A 12779-nucleotide genomic window follows, 5' to 3' on the forward strand; every position below is an offset into this window, starting at 1 on the left:
GGCCCAAGCTTAAGCCCCTGAGCTACACCAGCTGGGGCTCCCATACTATTCTTAACCACCCCCTGTCTATTTTGCACCTACCATTTATGCTTCTTATTCCCTGTACCTTTTCTCCCATTCTCCCCTCACCCCCTCCCTGCTGATAACCCTCCACACGATCTCCAGTTCTGAGATTCTGTTCCTGTTCTAGTTGTTTGCTTTTGTTTTGCTTTTACGTTGGTTGTTGATAGTTCTGAGTTTGCTGTCATTTTACTGTTTGTATTTTTTATCATCTTCTTTTTCTTAAATACGTCCCTTTAACACTTCATATAATAATGGCTTGAAAACTTATTTCAAAACATAATTAAGGAGGACTTCCCCAATCCAGCAAAGGAAGTAAGACTTCCAGGAAGTCCAAGTCTAGGAAGTCCAGAGAGTCCCAAAAAAGCTGGACCCAAGGAGGAACACATCAAGGCACGTCACAGTTACATTACTCAAGATGAAAGGTAAGGAGAGAATCTTAAAAGCAGCAAGGGAAAAAGAGACAGTTATCTACAAAGGAGTTCCCTTAAGACTCTCAGCTGATTTCTCAAAAGAAACCTTACAGGCAAGAAGGGGCTGGAAAGAAGTATTCAAAGTCATGAAAGGCAAGGACCTACAACCAAGATTACTCTATCCAGCAAAGCTTTCAATTAGAAGGGAAGGGAAGATAAAGTGCTTCCCAGACAAGGTAAAGCTAAAGGAGTTCATCATTGCCAAGACTTACTTCTTTATACAGTTGGTCATGAGAAGATGGACATCTTGTCTCTCGTCTAACAACAGCATTGCCCCTAAATAGCCAATGCGTTTGTCTGTGAATTTTTGAGAGGCAATAAGCTTGAGGCACTCCAACTGCAAAAATAAAAAGAAAGAAATTTAGAAATTGCTGCCACAATCAGAAAAGCAATGTTTTTAACTCAGAGTCAATGAATGGTTGAGGTAAACAGATATAAAATATATCATCAAAACACCAAAATAGAAAGCAAAGATTTAAGATCTTTGGGTATCCTAACAATAGTAATCAAGTTCTAAAATAGGTCACCTTGTCAAGGTCCTGTTATATTTGCCATCCAAATAAACTGTGAAGTCTACCTTTGGTCTACAAATTCATACAATGCAGAAAAGTATTATAAGATATTAACCCAATTCCTAATATAATCCCCAGGTTACATTATATGAGCACTTAACTCATGTGTGTATTTAAGGTCTGGTTCCTACTATGAGCATCAAAACACTCAGTAGCTGAAAATACTTCAAAGTGCCAAACCCTAATCTAAACACCAGGAGTGTACAACTGAAGAGACAAGACAATAACTAACTTTAATATATATAATGTGTAAAGGGCTACATTTAGAGCTTAAACCAAGCACTATGGGAGAAGTGAGGGTTTAGGAATCAAATACAGAAGAAAAAAAAAAGCCAGAGGAATATGCAGTATAGGTAGTGGAGGTAACCTAAAATGTTTTATATGACTTTTTCTTTATATAATTGTTAGAGATCCTCAGAGCTTAAGAGTCTTCTTAGTTGAACAGTTTCTCTACTAAGCTTTTCCTGAATGTCACAATCACTATGCTATACTTTATCACTTCATCCCGACTAACATGGGAAAGGTTAAATACCCTCTTGAGCCCTGGCTGGTGTAGCTCAGTGGATTGAGCGTGGGCCTGTGAAGCAAAGGATCACGGTTCGATTCCCAGTCAGGGCACATGCCTGGGTTGCAGGCCAGTTCCCATTGGGGGACACATGAGAGGCAACCACACATTGATATTTCTCTCCCTCTCTCCTTCCCTTCCCCTCTTTCTGGAAATAAATAAATAAAATATTTAAATTTAAAAAAAAATACCCTCTTGAGTAGAGGTTTTCAAATGGTACACACAACTTACTCTCCAAGAACAGTTTTTGAAACCAGGCTCCCATTTAGAACCACCGCATCCCAAGCGAAGGGGCTCAAATGCGGGCCGGTGCCCACGGGAATCAAAAATCATGTGAGACTACTTTCCACCTGAATTTGCCTATCAGTTAAAAAGCAAACCTGAGGGACATAAGAGTTTACAAATAAAATCATTTCAAGCTATTTAAAAATTGTTCTCTTGATATACCTGGATTAAAAACACCTAAAGGGAGCAGAAACTACCGTGAGCAAGTCAAAGAAGCCTCCAAAGGGAACCACCAGGATCCAAAACAAAAACTAAAATGTCTTCCGAAAATGATAAACATTCCTCTATACATTCAAGTTAAGTTCTTAAAAAAACATTCTGAGTCAGGGCACATTCCTGGGTTGCAGGCCAGTTCCCCGCAGGGGCCAGTTCCCAGCAGGAGATGCACAAGAAGCAACCATACATTGATGTTTCTCTTCCTCTCTCTTTCCCTTCCCCTCTAAAGATAAATAAATAAAATATTTAAAAAAAAACATTCTGAAATAGCTGATGAAAGTCATTTTTACAATGTCAGCATTAAAAGTACTCCTGAAGTGAATGAAAAAAAAAAAAGAAGCTAAAAGGTTATTAGAAAAATCTTACTTTTTCAAATAAGAGGTCTTTAAATCTTTCCATTTAATAAGTCTCTGAATAAATATTTTAAAAGTGAAAGGAAATGTTCTTAGAATCAGGTATTACAGAAATTTTTATCATCCTTATTGACTCATGCTTCTGGCAAACACCAGGCATTACACAAATAAATGATCCAAGAATATTTTGTTAAGATGAACTAATGAGAAGAACATAGTCTTAGTCATTAACATTACTTTGTATTTGTTAGGGCCAAGTTTTAAGATAGTCACACTACTAGTCATCAGTGACTGGCGAGTGGAATTTGTTGCTTTTGTGATACTTATTTAAAACTTACCTAAAAACTAAATATCAAAGAAAAATCTAAAATTAAAAGAACAAATAACTAAATTAATTCTTTTTAATATTCCAATTGGTACAGTGACTTTAATAAGCATTTGTTTTTTTCGAAGGTGACAAATTTGAGGGGAAACATAAGATTATACAGCTGGAAATGGCATCTGAAACAACCTCAAGATTAGTTCTGCTCACACTTTACTCATATGTGTAGGTAGCCAGCAAAGTGCTGAGAACGTACCGTGTTTCATCTTTAAGAATGCTTCCAAAGTTTTCAACTGTGGACAAAGAAGGCTGGAAGGCAGTCAAGTAGGGCATAAGGAAATGTGAACAGAGGCCATCCATTTTGGGGCAGCAATCACTAAACACAACGCAACACTTGGCATGAGTTACAGAGCAGAACAACAATAATTATATCTGCCCTTTGGATAACATCCTCAAATTTATCCAGTACTATTAGTCCTCACTTAAAGCTACTTGAAACCCCACCTGAAACACTGCTAACTCACAAATCTAGCAAATGCTTTAAGATCCTAGCAAACAGCTCACTTTCATATTCAGCCCCCAAATTTTTGCTTTTACTACAAACTCTGTGAGCAAAAGTCAAAAGGCAAATAGCAAACTTGGAAAAAATATCTGTAAGTCATTTTAATCATGAAATCCTGTGTAACAGGATCCTACAAATTGGTTTTTTAAAAAAGACCAATAAGTTAATATAAATATGGACCAAAAATATATACAATTCACCACCGCTGCCATACTTCTTTTCCTGGCTGGTGTGGCTCGGTGTATTGAGTGTGTTAGCCTGCAAATCAAAGGGTTGCCGGTTTGATTTCCAGGCAGGGTACATGCTTAGGTTGTGGGCCAGGTCCCCAGCGGGAGACACATGAAAGGCAACCACACATTGATGTTTCTCTCCCTCTCTTTCTCCTTTCCCTCCCCCCATCTAAAACTAAATAAATAAAATATTTTTTAAAATTTAAAATATGTATAATTCAAAGAACATAAAAATAATTCAAACTTAAAATGAAGTTCAATCTCTTCATAAAACAAATGCAAATCCACCTAGGTAAATTTACTTAAAAAAAAACAACCCAAAACATACAATTGTACATTTGAAAAAACTGAATTAGAAGATAAGCAAAATAACTTTATTGAAGTTATTATAAAAAATACAAATGAAAAATATACTGAAATATTCCTTTTAAACTACTGTATAAGCAAAGATTAAAAAGTTGTCACAATAGTGTGAGGACATTAGTGAAAAGGAGTATAAACTGGCCCAAACTGTAATAAGAAAGATCTGGTCTACCTAAATTACAAATATACATACCCTTTGACTCAACAAGTGCACTTTTAGAAACTTAAACTACATTTACATTCACACGTGCAAAATAATGGAGATTACTCAACTGTAGTATTATTTTAAACAGTAAGATTAGAAATAAATGTCCATTAATAAAGCATCAGATTTAAGATTTTATTTATTTATTTTGAGAGAGAGGGGAGAAGAGGAAGAAAGAGAAGGAGAGAAACATCAACGTGAGAGAGAAACACCAATTGGCTGCCTCTCGTACCATATCCCCAACTGGGAACCAAACCTGTAATCCAGGCATGTGCCCTGACCCAAGACAGAACCGGGCCCTTCCACTCCGCAGGACCACGCCCAGTCAACTAAGCCACACTGGTCAAAGCGTCAATTTAATAAATTATGATTTATACATATAACAGAATACTATGCTGGTATACTACCATTTCCAGTATGTAAAAAAAGCTGAAAAAGAATGAGCCTTTTTATATATTGATATAGGCTAATCTTCAAGACAGATTAATAAAATAGTGCAGTTTGTGACAACAGGCATTTTTTCACCCTCAACCAAGGATATATTCATTGATTTTAGAGAAAGAGAGGGAAAGAAATGTCATCATGAGAAACATCGATTTGATGCCTCCCATACACGCTCCAAACTGGGATCAAACCTGCAACCCTTAGGTGCACGGGGCAACACTCCAACCGAGTGCCCTGGCCAGGGTAATAATATATATTCTAAGGGAGAGAGGGGGAGTATGTGTGTATATATACATATATATCCTTTGCCTAAAGATGAATAAAACATCTCTGGAAGGACAGCCAAGAAATGGATGCTACTAGTTGCCTAAAAAAGGGAAACTAAGTGATTAGAAGAGAGTAGAAAGTAGCTTTCACCATATAATCATTTGTACAATGTCTTTTAAATCTTGCATCAGTGAACTGGCATTATCTATTTCAAAGAGATAAATAAAAGCAGGCTAGAAGAAAAAAACTAAAACCTGCAGGATAAAGGAAACTTCTATCTAACGTCCAGCTAGAAAAGATAACATATTATAATTTAAAAGAAAGAAACAATTTAGGGAAATCATTTGTAACCCTTCCAAACTTGAACAATATATATTTCAAAAAAAATAACAAGAAAGTATTTGAGTCTTGGAATCATTTTTTGAAAACAACTTGGAAGATTTAAGACCAGAATCTTATAAAAATACAACTCAGTAAATGATCAGCCTTTTTTAGATAAACTCATAATGAACAATTATTGTACTATTTTATTATGCTTGTGATACTTCAGGAGCTTAAGAAGTATGTTCATTCCTTATCTCTAATCCCCAGGATGGCTGTACTTTTTCATGATGATGGTTATTTTGTATTCTTTACCTACTATCAATTTCTCCCATCAAAAATACTCTCAATACACTTGCTTTTACACAGAAACCTCCTTCTCCCCCACCTTTCATCCCAAAGGGCTGATTGTAATAATTCTTTGCTATTCACTGACTTTCTATTACTTTCCAACTGGTTTGAAATGCTGTGGTTTTGATTTAATTTAGTAAATAGCTGTCCACAAACCAACATGCTAGACATTGTCACTGATACACCGAAGGACACATAAAATCAACAGCTGGATATGTATCATAAAGTTTGATTATATACTATGACAGCTATGCACAAGCCACTGTAAAAATGACTTAGGAAGGGCACCCAATTCAGGTTCAAAATAGAAAGAAAACATCAGAGAAAGGTTCCTATCTCTGTACATAGCATATAATGGAATAAAAAGAAACCAATCTGAGTTAGGGGCTATGCCTCCCTAATCCTGGTTCTAGCAAAATTATTTCAACAACCTGAGCTTCAGGTTCCTCGTCACTAAGGTAACAAAGCCACATTGTGGAAGACAGTTCTCCAATCTCTAATTCCCTCCAGCTGATCCTTGAAGCAGCCTGAGAATTCGGCCTGAGAATTCTCCGCAGAAGCACTCCAAGCAGCCATTAGCAGCAAGCCTTAGAGACTTAATGTTATCAACTCCCTTTGGAACAAGCACAGTGCCCTAACAAGTGGTCCCCAAATCCGAGTGATTAAAATCACTAGGGAGAGTTTTGAAATATAAATGACCTCCAGGATAATCTGGTGTAGAGTTGAGGTAGGTAGAGCCTGATCATTTAACATTTGCAAAGTTATTCTAGATGACTCAATGTTTCAATTTTCTTTGAATTTGAAAGCACTTTTAAAAAAGAGAGCTTTACCAGGTTTCTGGCCTTGTTCCATTTTTTTTTTCTGAAGAAAGTATAAACAATACCTTTAATCAACGTTTCATCTTGTTACCCTTTAGAAAAAAACTATACCTGTTTTGTTAGTATTCTGAACAATTTCCCACAAAGTCAAAGCACATATACATTTGCTATTGAATTTAACATGTGGACTTTATAATATGAACAATCACCCTGATGAAAAGATGCAATTAAAATACTGTAAAACATTAATCAATCTGCAACTGATTGGCTAGGTCTTTTTAAAAGTTACATTTCATTTTAATATTCAGATATAACTTCCTAGTTTATACACACACATTAGGACAGAAATACATTAATACACACACTTCTGAAAAACAAGCTTGTAATTAATTGCTTTACTACTATGTAGCCTGGAAAACATAAATTGTACATCAACCAGAGCCTTGTGGCAGAAAGGGAAAGAAAAAAGACATCACTAACATTCCTATTACACCTCATTTTTCTCTCTTGAGAAAATTTACTATGAAATACTTTACTCTAACATACACCAAAAAAAAAAATCACACTCACTGAAGCACCAACAAGCTTTACCAAATCTTTTTACCCTATTTACTTAATTTTAAATTTTTTAATATTACAAATTCAATTCAAGTCCTCTGCACTCTGCTTCCATCTCATTTCTCTTCTCTCCATGCCAGGAGTAACCAAAACTCCAAATTTCTGTTCATCTTTACCATGTTGCATGTCCTCACTACACATGCAAAGACCATTGTTTTTGACTATTTTAAACTTTATATAAGTATCATATCACATTCTTGCTCTCTCTGAGTATCAACATCTTTTGAGTATTACTCATCTTCAGACAAGAAGCTCTACTTCACTCACATTCATTGCTATGTAGTGTACCACTTATGAACAGATCAGATCTTACCTATTCTCTTTGTGGATATATATTGTTGCCAATGTATGCCTATTAGAAACAATGCTTAAATGAGTCCTCTTATCTCTCTTTTTATAACAGACAAGGAGGCTTGATTAGATTCCGCTTTTTCAGTTTTTGTTTTGAGTTAGCAAATATACTTTCATCAAGAGACACACGCTATTTCTGACAACGTTTAAGGATGGAAAAAGAAGGGAACTGCCATTATCTGCAGGCAATAGTATTGACCATATGGAAACAATGAGGTCTACAAGGACTCTTACAGCCAAGTTCAGTAGTGCTGTTAAGTAGATAACAACACAAAAATCAATTATATGTCTATATATCTGTTTAAGGACATTGTCTGCAATAGGAACAAGAGCTCTAAGAAACCTATGAATAAACTTCAGCACAGATGTCTAAAACCTTGTAAAGAACACTGTAAAATTTCGGAGAACCTAAGGCAGTGGAGTGCTGTATTATATCGACAGAAGAAAGATTACTGTAGATAGACAACTGGAAGGCCAGTTTGGGAGTGGGAAGACAGAATACATGCCATCATGGAGGTCACCAGCCTACTAACTACTGCCACATGAAAATGTGGATCCAGCATTGTCAAGTCCTCTGATTTTCTGAGAGAAACTAGAAATCCAGATTTCTATGAGAACTTTCTTGATTTTTAAATGTTGGCAGCAAATTCAAAACAACGTTAAGGGCTGAGCAAGGCAAACAAAATACATCTATGAAAGAATATGACCCCTGACCCACTGTTTTCTACTCCTGAAGTCTCCCAACTTCTTTACATATTCAAACTTTTACTTCTGGATTGTGTTTAAGCCATACATGAAAGGTTACAAATCCTTCAGAAAATCTATCACTGCTTTTGCTGTAAAAATGTTGAGAACACTGTCTCTTACATTATTCAGAGATTCCTAGACAAAGGACACACATAAGAAAATGTTAGAATTCAGTACTCTTTCAAAAAGTTCTGCTGGCCCTGGCTGGTGTGGCTCAGTGGATTAGGCGTGGGCCTGAGAACCACACAATCGAGGTTCGATTCCCTGGGTTGCAAGCCGGTTCCCAGCAGGGGACTCATGAGAGGCAACCACACATTGATAGTTCTCTCCTTCTCTCCTTCCCTTCCTCTCTAAAGATAAATAAATAAAACCTTAAAAGAAAAAAAGTTCTGCTGTCCTTGAGGAACTGGTAAAATGAGTAATATTTGACTTTTTATGTACAAAACATAAATGTTTAACATTTATTTAATATTCATAATAACCCTACTAAGTCCTTTTAGGACTGTTTCCATTTTATAGATGAGGAAACTGGGACAGGAAAGGTTAAGGACCTTGCTAAATTAGGTAACAGAGAGAGTAAAGTAAAAAAGCCAAAATTCATGTCCAGACAGTCTGGTTCCTGCAGCTGTGCTCTTAAATTCTGGTAATAACGACCACATTAATGAATGGGTTTTCTTTCTTGCTTTAGCTAAGACAACAGTAACGACACTGGCCTTGTGCTCTGCATTCTGCCTTCTCCCAACTCTTACTCTCTATAATTCTTTTTCTCTTTTAAATAGAGGCTGGTAATCCATGTTGTCTCAAAGGCTTTGCAAGGCAGGAGTAAAATAATTCAATAAATAAGTCGTTCATAAACTTGATGCAAAAGGCTATTTTTAGATTTAAACTAAACCCAAAGACTAAATAGGTTTTATAGTTATACAAGTTGAGTTCTGATACCCTCCCTAATATCTACCAGCTATGTATGTGAATTTAAACAAGTCATGTAAACTCTGAATTTCAGTTTCCTCATCTGTGATATAAGGATATTGCTTCCCTTGTGGGTTTTGTTAAATTTTTAAACAAGACTTTTTAAAATGTGGCTACTAGCAATTTTTTACTTGCATGTTGGCTCATATTTTACTACTACTAGATAGCATCATGCCAAATACTGCAGTGGAAAGTAAAAAGAAACAGGTAAAATTAGTTTTAATAATGTATTTTATTTAATCCAATATATTTAAAATACTATTTCAACGTATGATCAACATAAAAGTTATTAGACAGTTTACATCTTTCTTTTGTACTTCAGGTTTCTATCTAAATACAAAATGCATTTCACACTTAGAGCACATCTCAATTCATGTACTAAATAAGAAATACTTGAACTGTATTTAGGTTTCTTTTTTTTTAATATAATTTTTATTTAATTCTTGTTCAAGTACAGGTTTCTGTCTTATATTCCCAACCCTGCCCACCCCTCACCCCATGCTCCCCGCCTCCCTCCCCTTTCCACCCCCCACCCTTAGTTATTGTCCATGTGGCCTTTCTACTTGTTCATGTGAGTCCATTCCCTTTTCCCCTATGATTCTCTCCCCTCTCCCCTCTGGACCCTGACAGCCTGTTTGTATTTAGGTTTCATAAAATTACAACTGATAAAGTAGGTTCACATACCCAAGTTGTCTAAAGCATATTTTAAAGTTTTCCAATAACTGCATCAAGTACCCCCTAAAAAGTTTTATTTTCCTTTAATGTTAGCCTCAGTCGAACCAGCTACATTTCAAAAGAACAATGGCTGCACAGCTAGTAGCTATCATAATGAACAGCACAGCTCTAACCAATAAAATGCAATTAAATAGTGGCTGCTTTTACACATAATTAAATGAAAATGGCAAAGTGATTCATACACACAAGTGAGAGAATCCAGATAGGAACCTTTTCACTAGTACTTTATAGAGGAAATTCCTTTGGGTGGGATAGCAAATTACTGATATGCCGAGGGCCATGATTTATTCAAATAGAGGAAACAGAATATTAGGGATTAAAATTGTGATTCCTATTCCTAATCAGAAAAAAATTTATTTTTTGTACCAAAACTTAGTACAATTATCCTTGAGTATTATTAACTCTTTCCACTTGACAACTAAATATTTTACCAAACAAGTTCTAAAATACCCAAAAAATGCCACTTACATAGCATATTTTATTTGAGCATGTCAGAAATCCTAGAAATACATATATAGAGCGAGCTTTCTCACAAAATAAAATAACACCTAACTCTTAAACCTATCCTACAATTTTAAGAGTTTGTCCTCAAAGAACCCCCTTATGTGCGTAAGTCCACTGTTTCCATGTTGTTAACAGCGGTTATCTCTGAGTGGAGGGCTTAAGAGTTTTACCCTGACCTGACTGACCTTCACAGTACAGCGCATCTGATTTCTGTAAATCTAACTTAACATGTCCACTTGAAATCAACTAAAAAGAATTATATAAACATATATTTGCTTTATACTATGTCATGAACTACATGGAAAAGATCCGAATCCATTTTTGATGTGGTAAAAGCATATAACATTTTTGTTCATAGACCACTGTTGTACCTGCCTAATATCCAGTCCTCTTCCTTCTCTGTGGTTAACACCCCCATCTCCCTCTGGTGAATTAATGCTCTCAATCATGTACTGAATACTTCTAAAGAGGCTGATCTCATTCAAGCCTAAAACTAACCCAAATCAGTCTAACAAGATTCAATCCTATTAATTTTTTGTTTTAACTCAGGGGTGGTGGAATCAGTTTCTACTGAAGTTATAAAGCTGAACAGAAGATAAACTTACGGCCATGATTCCTAATAAATTAAATATATCAAAACATTAACACTAGTTATCTTTGAGTAATGGAAATATGGATGGTATTTTCCTCCTTCCACCTAATGTTGCACAGTATTTTAATTTTGCATTGTTCTCCTTAAAAACACTAGTTAGCATATGATTCTTGAGTTAAGTGAAATAAAATTTAATGGCATTAATAAGAATCACAAAGCAACCTACTATATCCTTCTCTGTTACTCAATCTCCCTTATTATGTACAAACATGAAAAGAAGACGGCAGTTATAACCAAGAATGTCGCACTCAAAACCGAGACTGGCTCCACCAACATGCACTTGTGTGTGAGGGGACCAGGAGGCAGACATGCACAGTGGTTGCAGCAATCAAGGCATGAGGCAATTAGGAAAACATCTTTTTAAAAAATATTCTGTTACTCTGAGTTATTTTAAGCCCTAAATAACATTAAGCAATAAAGCTAGGATGAACAACAGGGAAAGAAAAGATAAATGCTTCGTGTAAATGTGGACTGAATTCCATTTAATCAATGTCAACGTTTAAGCACATTTCAGGTAGTAAGATAAATCTTTAATGCCGTTATTCAACAACCACCTAATTTCTTTCATTTGAAAACATCTATTGTGGGTATTCCTCCTTATAATATGGTTCATAGAGAAAATAATTAAGGAAACAATTAGCATACTTTTTAAAAATACTCATTATAGTCCAGGCCCTCTCACAGAACAATCACCATCTACTAGTTAATCCTCGTCAATTTTTAAGAAGCTAGCTGCCATCATCAAAACATAATCTAATCCACATGATAAGAGATTCCCAATGGAAAGGGCAACCAACAGCAATATCACGCCTCTAGGTTACAGCTTTCTCTCTCGATTCTACCCTCGGTTCCACAATTATCAGACTACATGACTATCAAAAGTATCCTGTCCTCCCTGACAGGGAAAGACTGAAAGTCTCTGAGCTACTGTCACTCAAACAAGAGTACCCTTGCTAGATGTGGTCTCAGCCCAGCCTACCTGTCCAAAGTGAGCAGGATAGCCCAGCATGTGCATATACAGTAACTTCGCCACATTCCGACACCGGTATGTATTGTCTTCTTCTCTAAAAGATGACCGGATTGCAGCACATTCTTTCTGGATCATTTCTCGTTCTTCAGCTTGAGTTCGAGCTGTCCGGATGGTCCGGATCAGCTCCCGCAATCTGATGGGGGCTGGCATCCTCTGGATATGGAAAAACATTAAATAAAAATGTTCATAGATTTTTACTACCAAAATCATTCACACAACTTTCCAAATAAATTTCTGATTTTTAATAATTCAAGACTTGCTGAGTCCAGTGATACAAAGCTTCAGCAAGGCTATCACATACAGACCCCTCAACTCAGTTAAATTCTGGAAAAATACACAAAAGATGTTAAGCATTAATTAAGCAAAATAAGACATAGAATACACCAATATATAAAGCCCATCACTAATATCAAAATACCTGAAGATTTGCCCTGGCCAGGTAGGTAGTTCAATTGGTTAGAGCACCTTCCCGATACACCAAAGTTGTGGGTTTGATCCCCAGTCAGCACACATACAAAAATCAACCAATAAATGCACGAATAAGTAAAACAAGTGCTTCTCTCTCGCTCTCGCTCTCAAATCAATTTTTAAAAAAATATATTTTAAATATTTTAGGCACTAAACCCAAATCTTTAGACAGGTTTGACAATATAAATATTTTCTGCTCAGCTGTTGTTAAACAACATAGTTCAATAAAGTACCAAATGAATACTGAATATAATCACAATCAAAGCTCAACTCAACAAAGTGAGACATGAGGAGAAAA

General features: G+C 35.9%; 1 protein-coding gene across 5 annotated transcripts in view; it reads right to left on the reverse strand.

Annotated features, from left to right (window-relative positions):
- The window catches only part of AP1G1 (adaptor related protein complex 1 subunit gamma 1), a 71042-nt gene that overhangs the window by 39957 nt on the left and 18306 nt on the right, over positions 1 to 12779 (reverse strand). For all 5 annotated transcript variants that reach the window (XM_037063700.1, XM_037063699.1, XM_037063701.1 and 2 more), the window contains 2 exons: positions 11963 to 12166; positions 746 to 870 (listed from right to left, as the gene is read on the reverse strand). In XM_037063700.1, coding sequence (XP_036919595.1) covers positions 746 to 870; positions 11963 to 12163 — 326 coding nt within the window. In that variant the 5' untranslated portion in view covers positions 12164 to 12166. The remainder of the gene's footprint in view (positions 1 to 745; positions 871 to 11962; positions 12167 to 12779) is intronic.

This window comes from Sturnira hondurensis, unplaced genomic scaffold (assembly GCF_014824575.4).
Source record: "Sturnira hondurensis isolate 20B ecotype Veracruz unplaced genomic scaffold, ASM1482457v3 Scaffold0014745, whole genome shotgun sequence".
Classification (NCBI taxonomy): Eukaryota; Metazoa; Chordata; class Mammalia; order Chiroptera; family Phyllostomidae; genus Sturnira; species Sturnira hondurensis.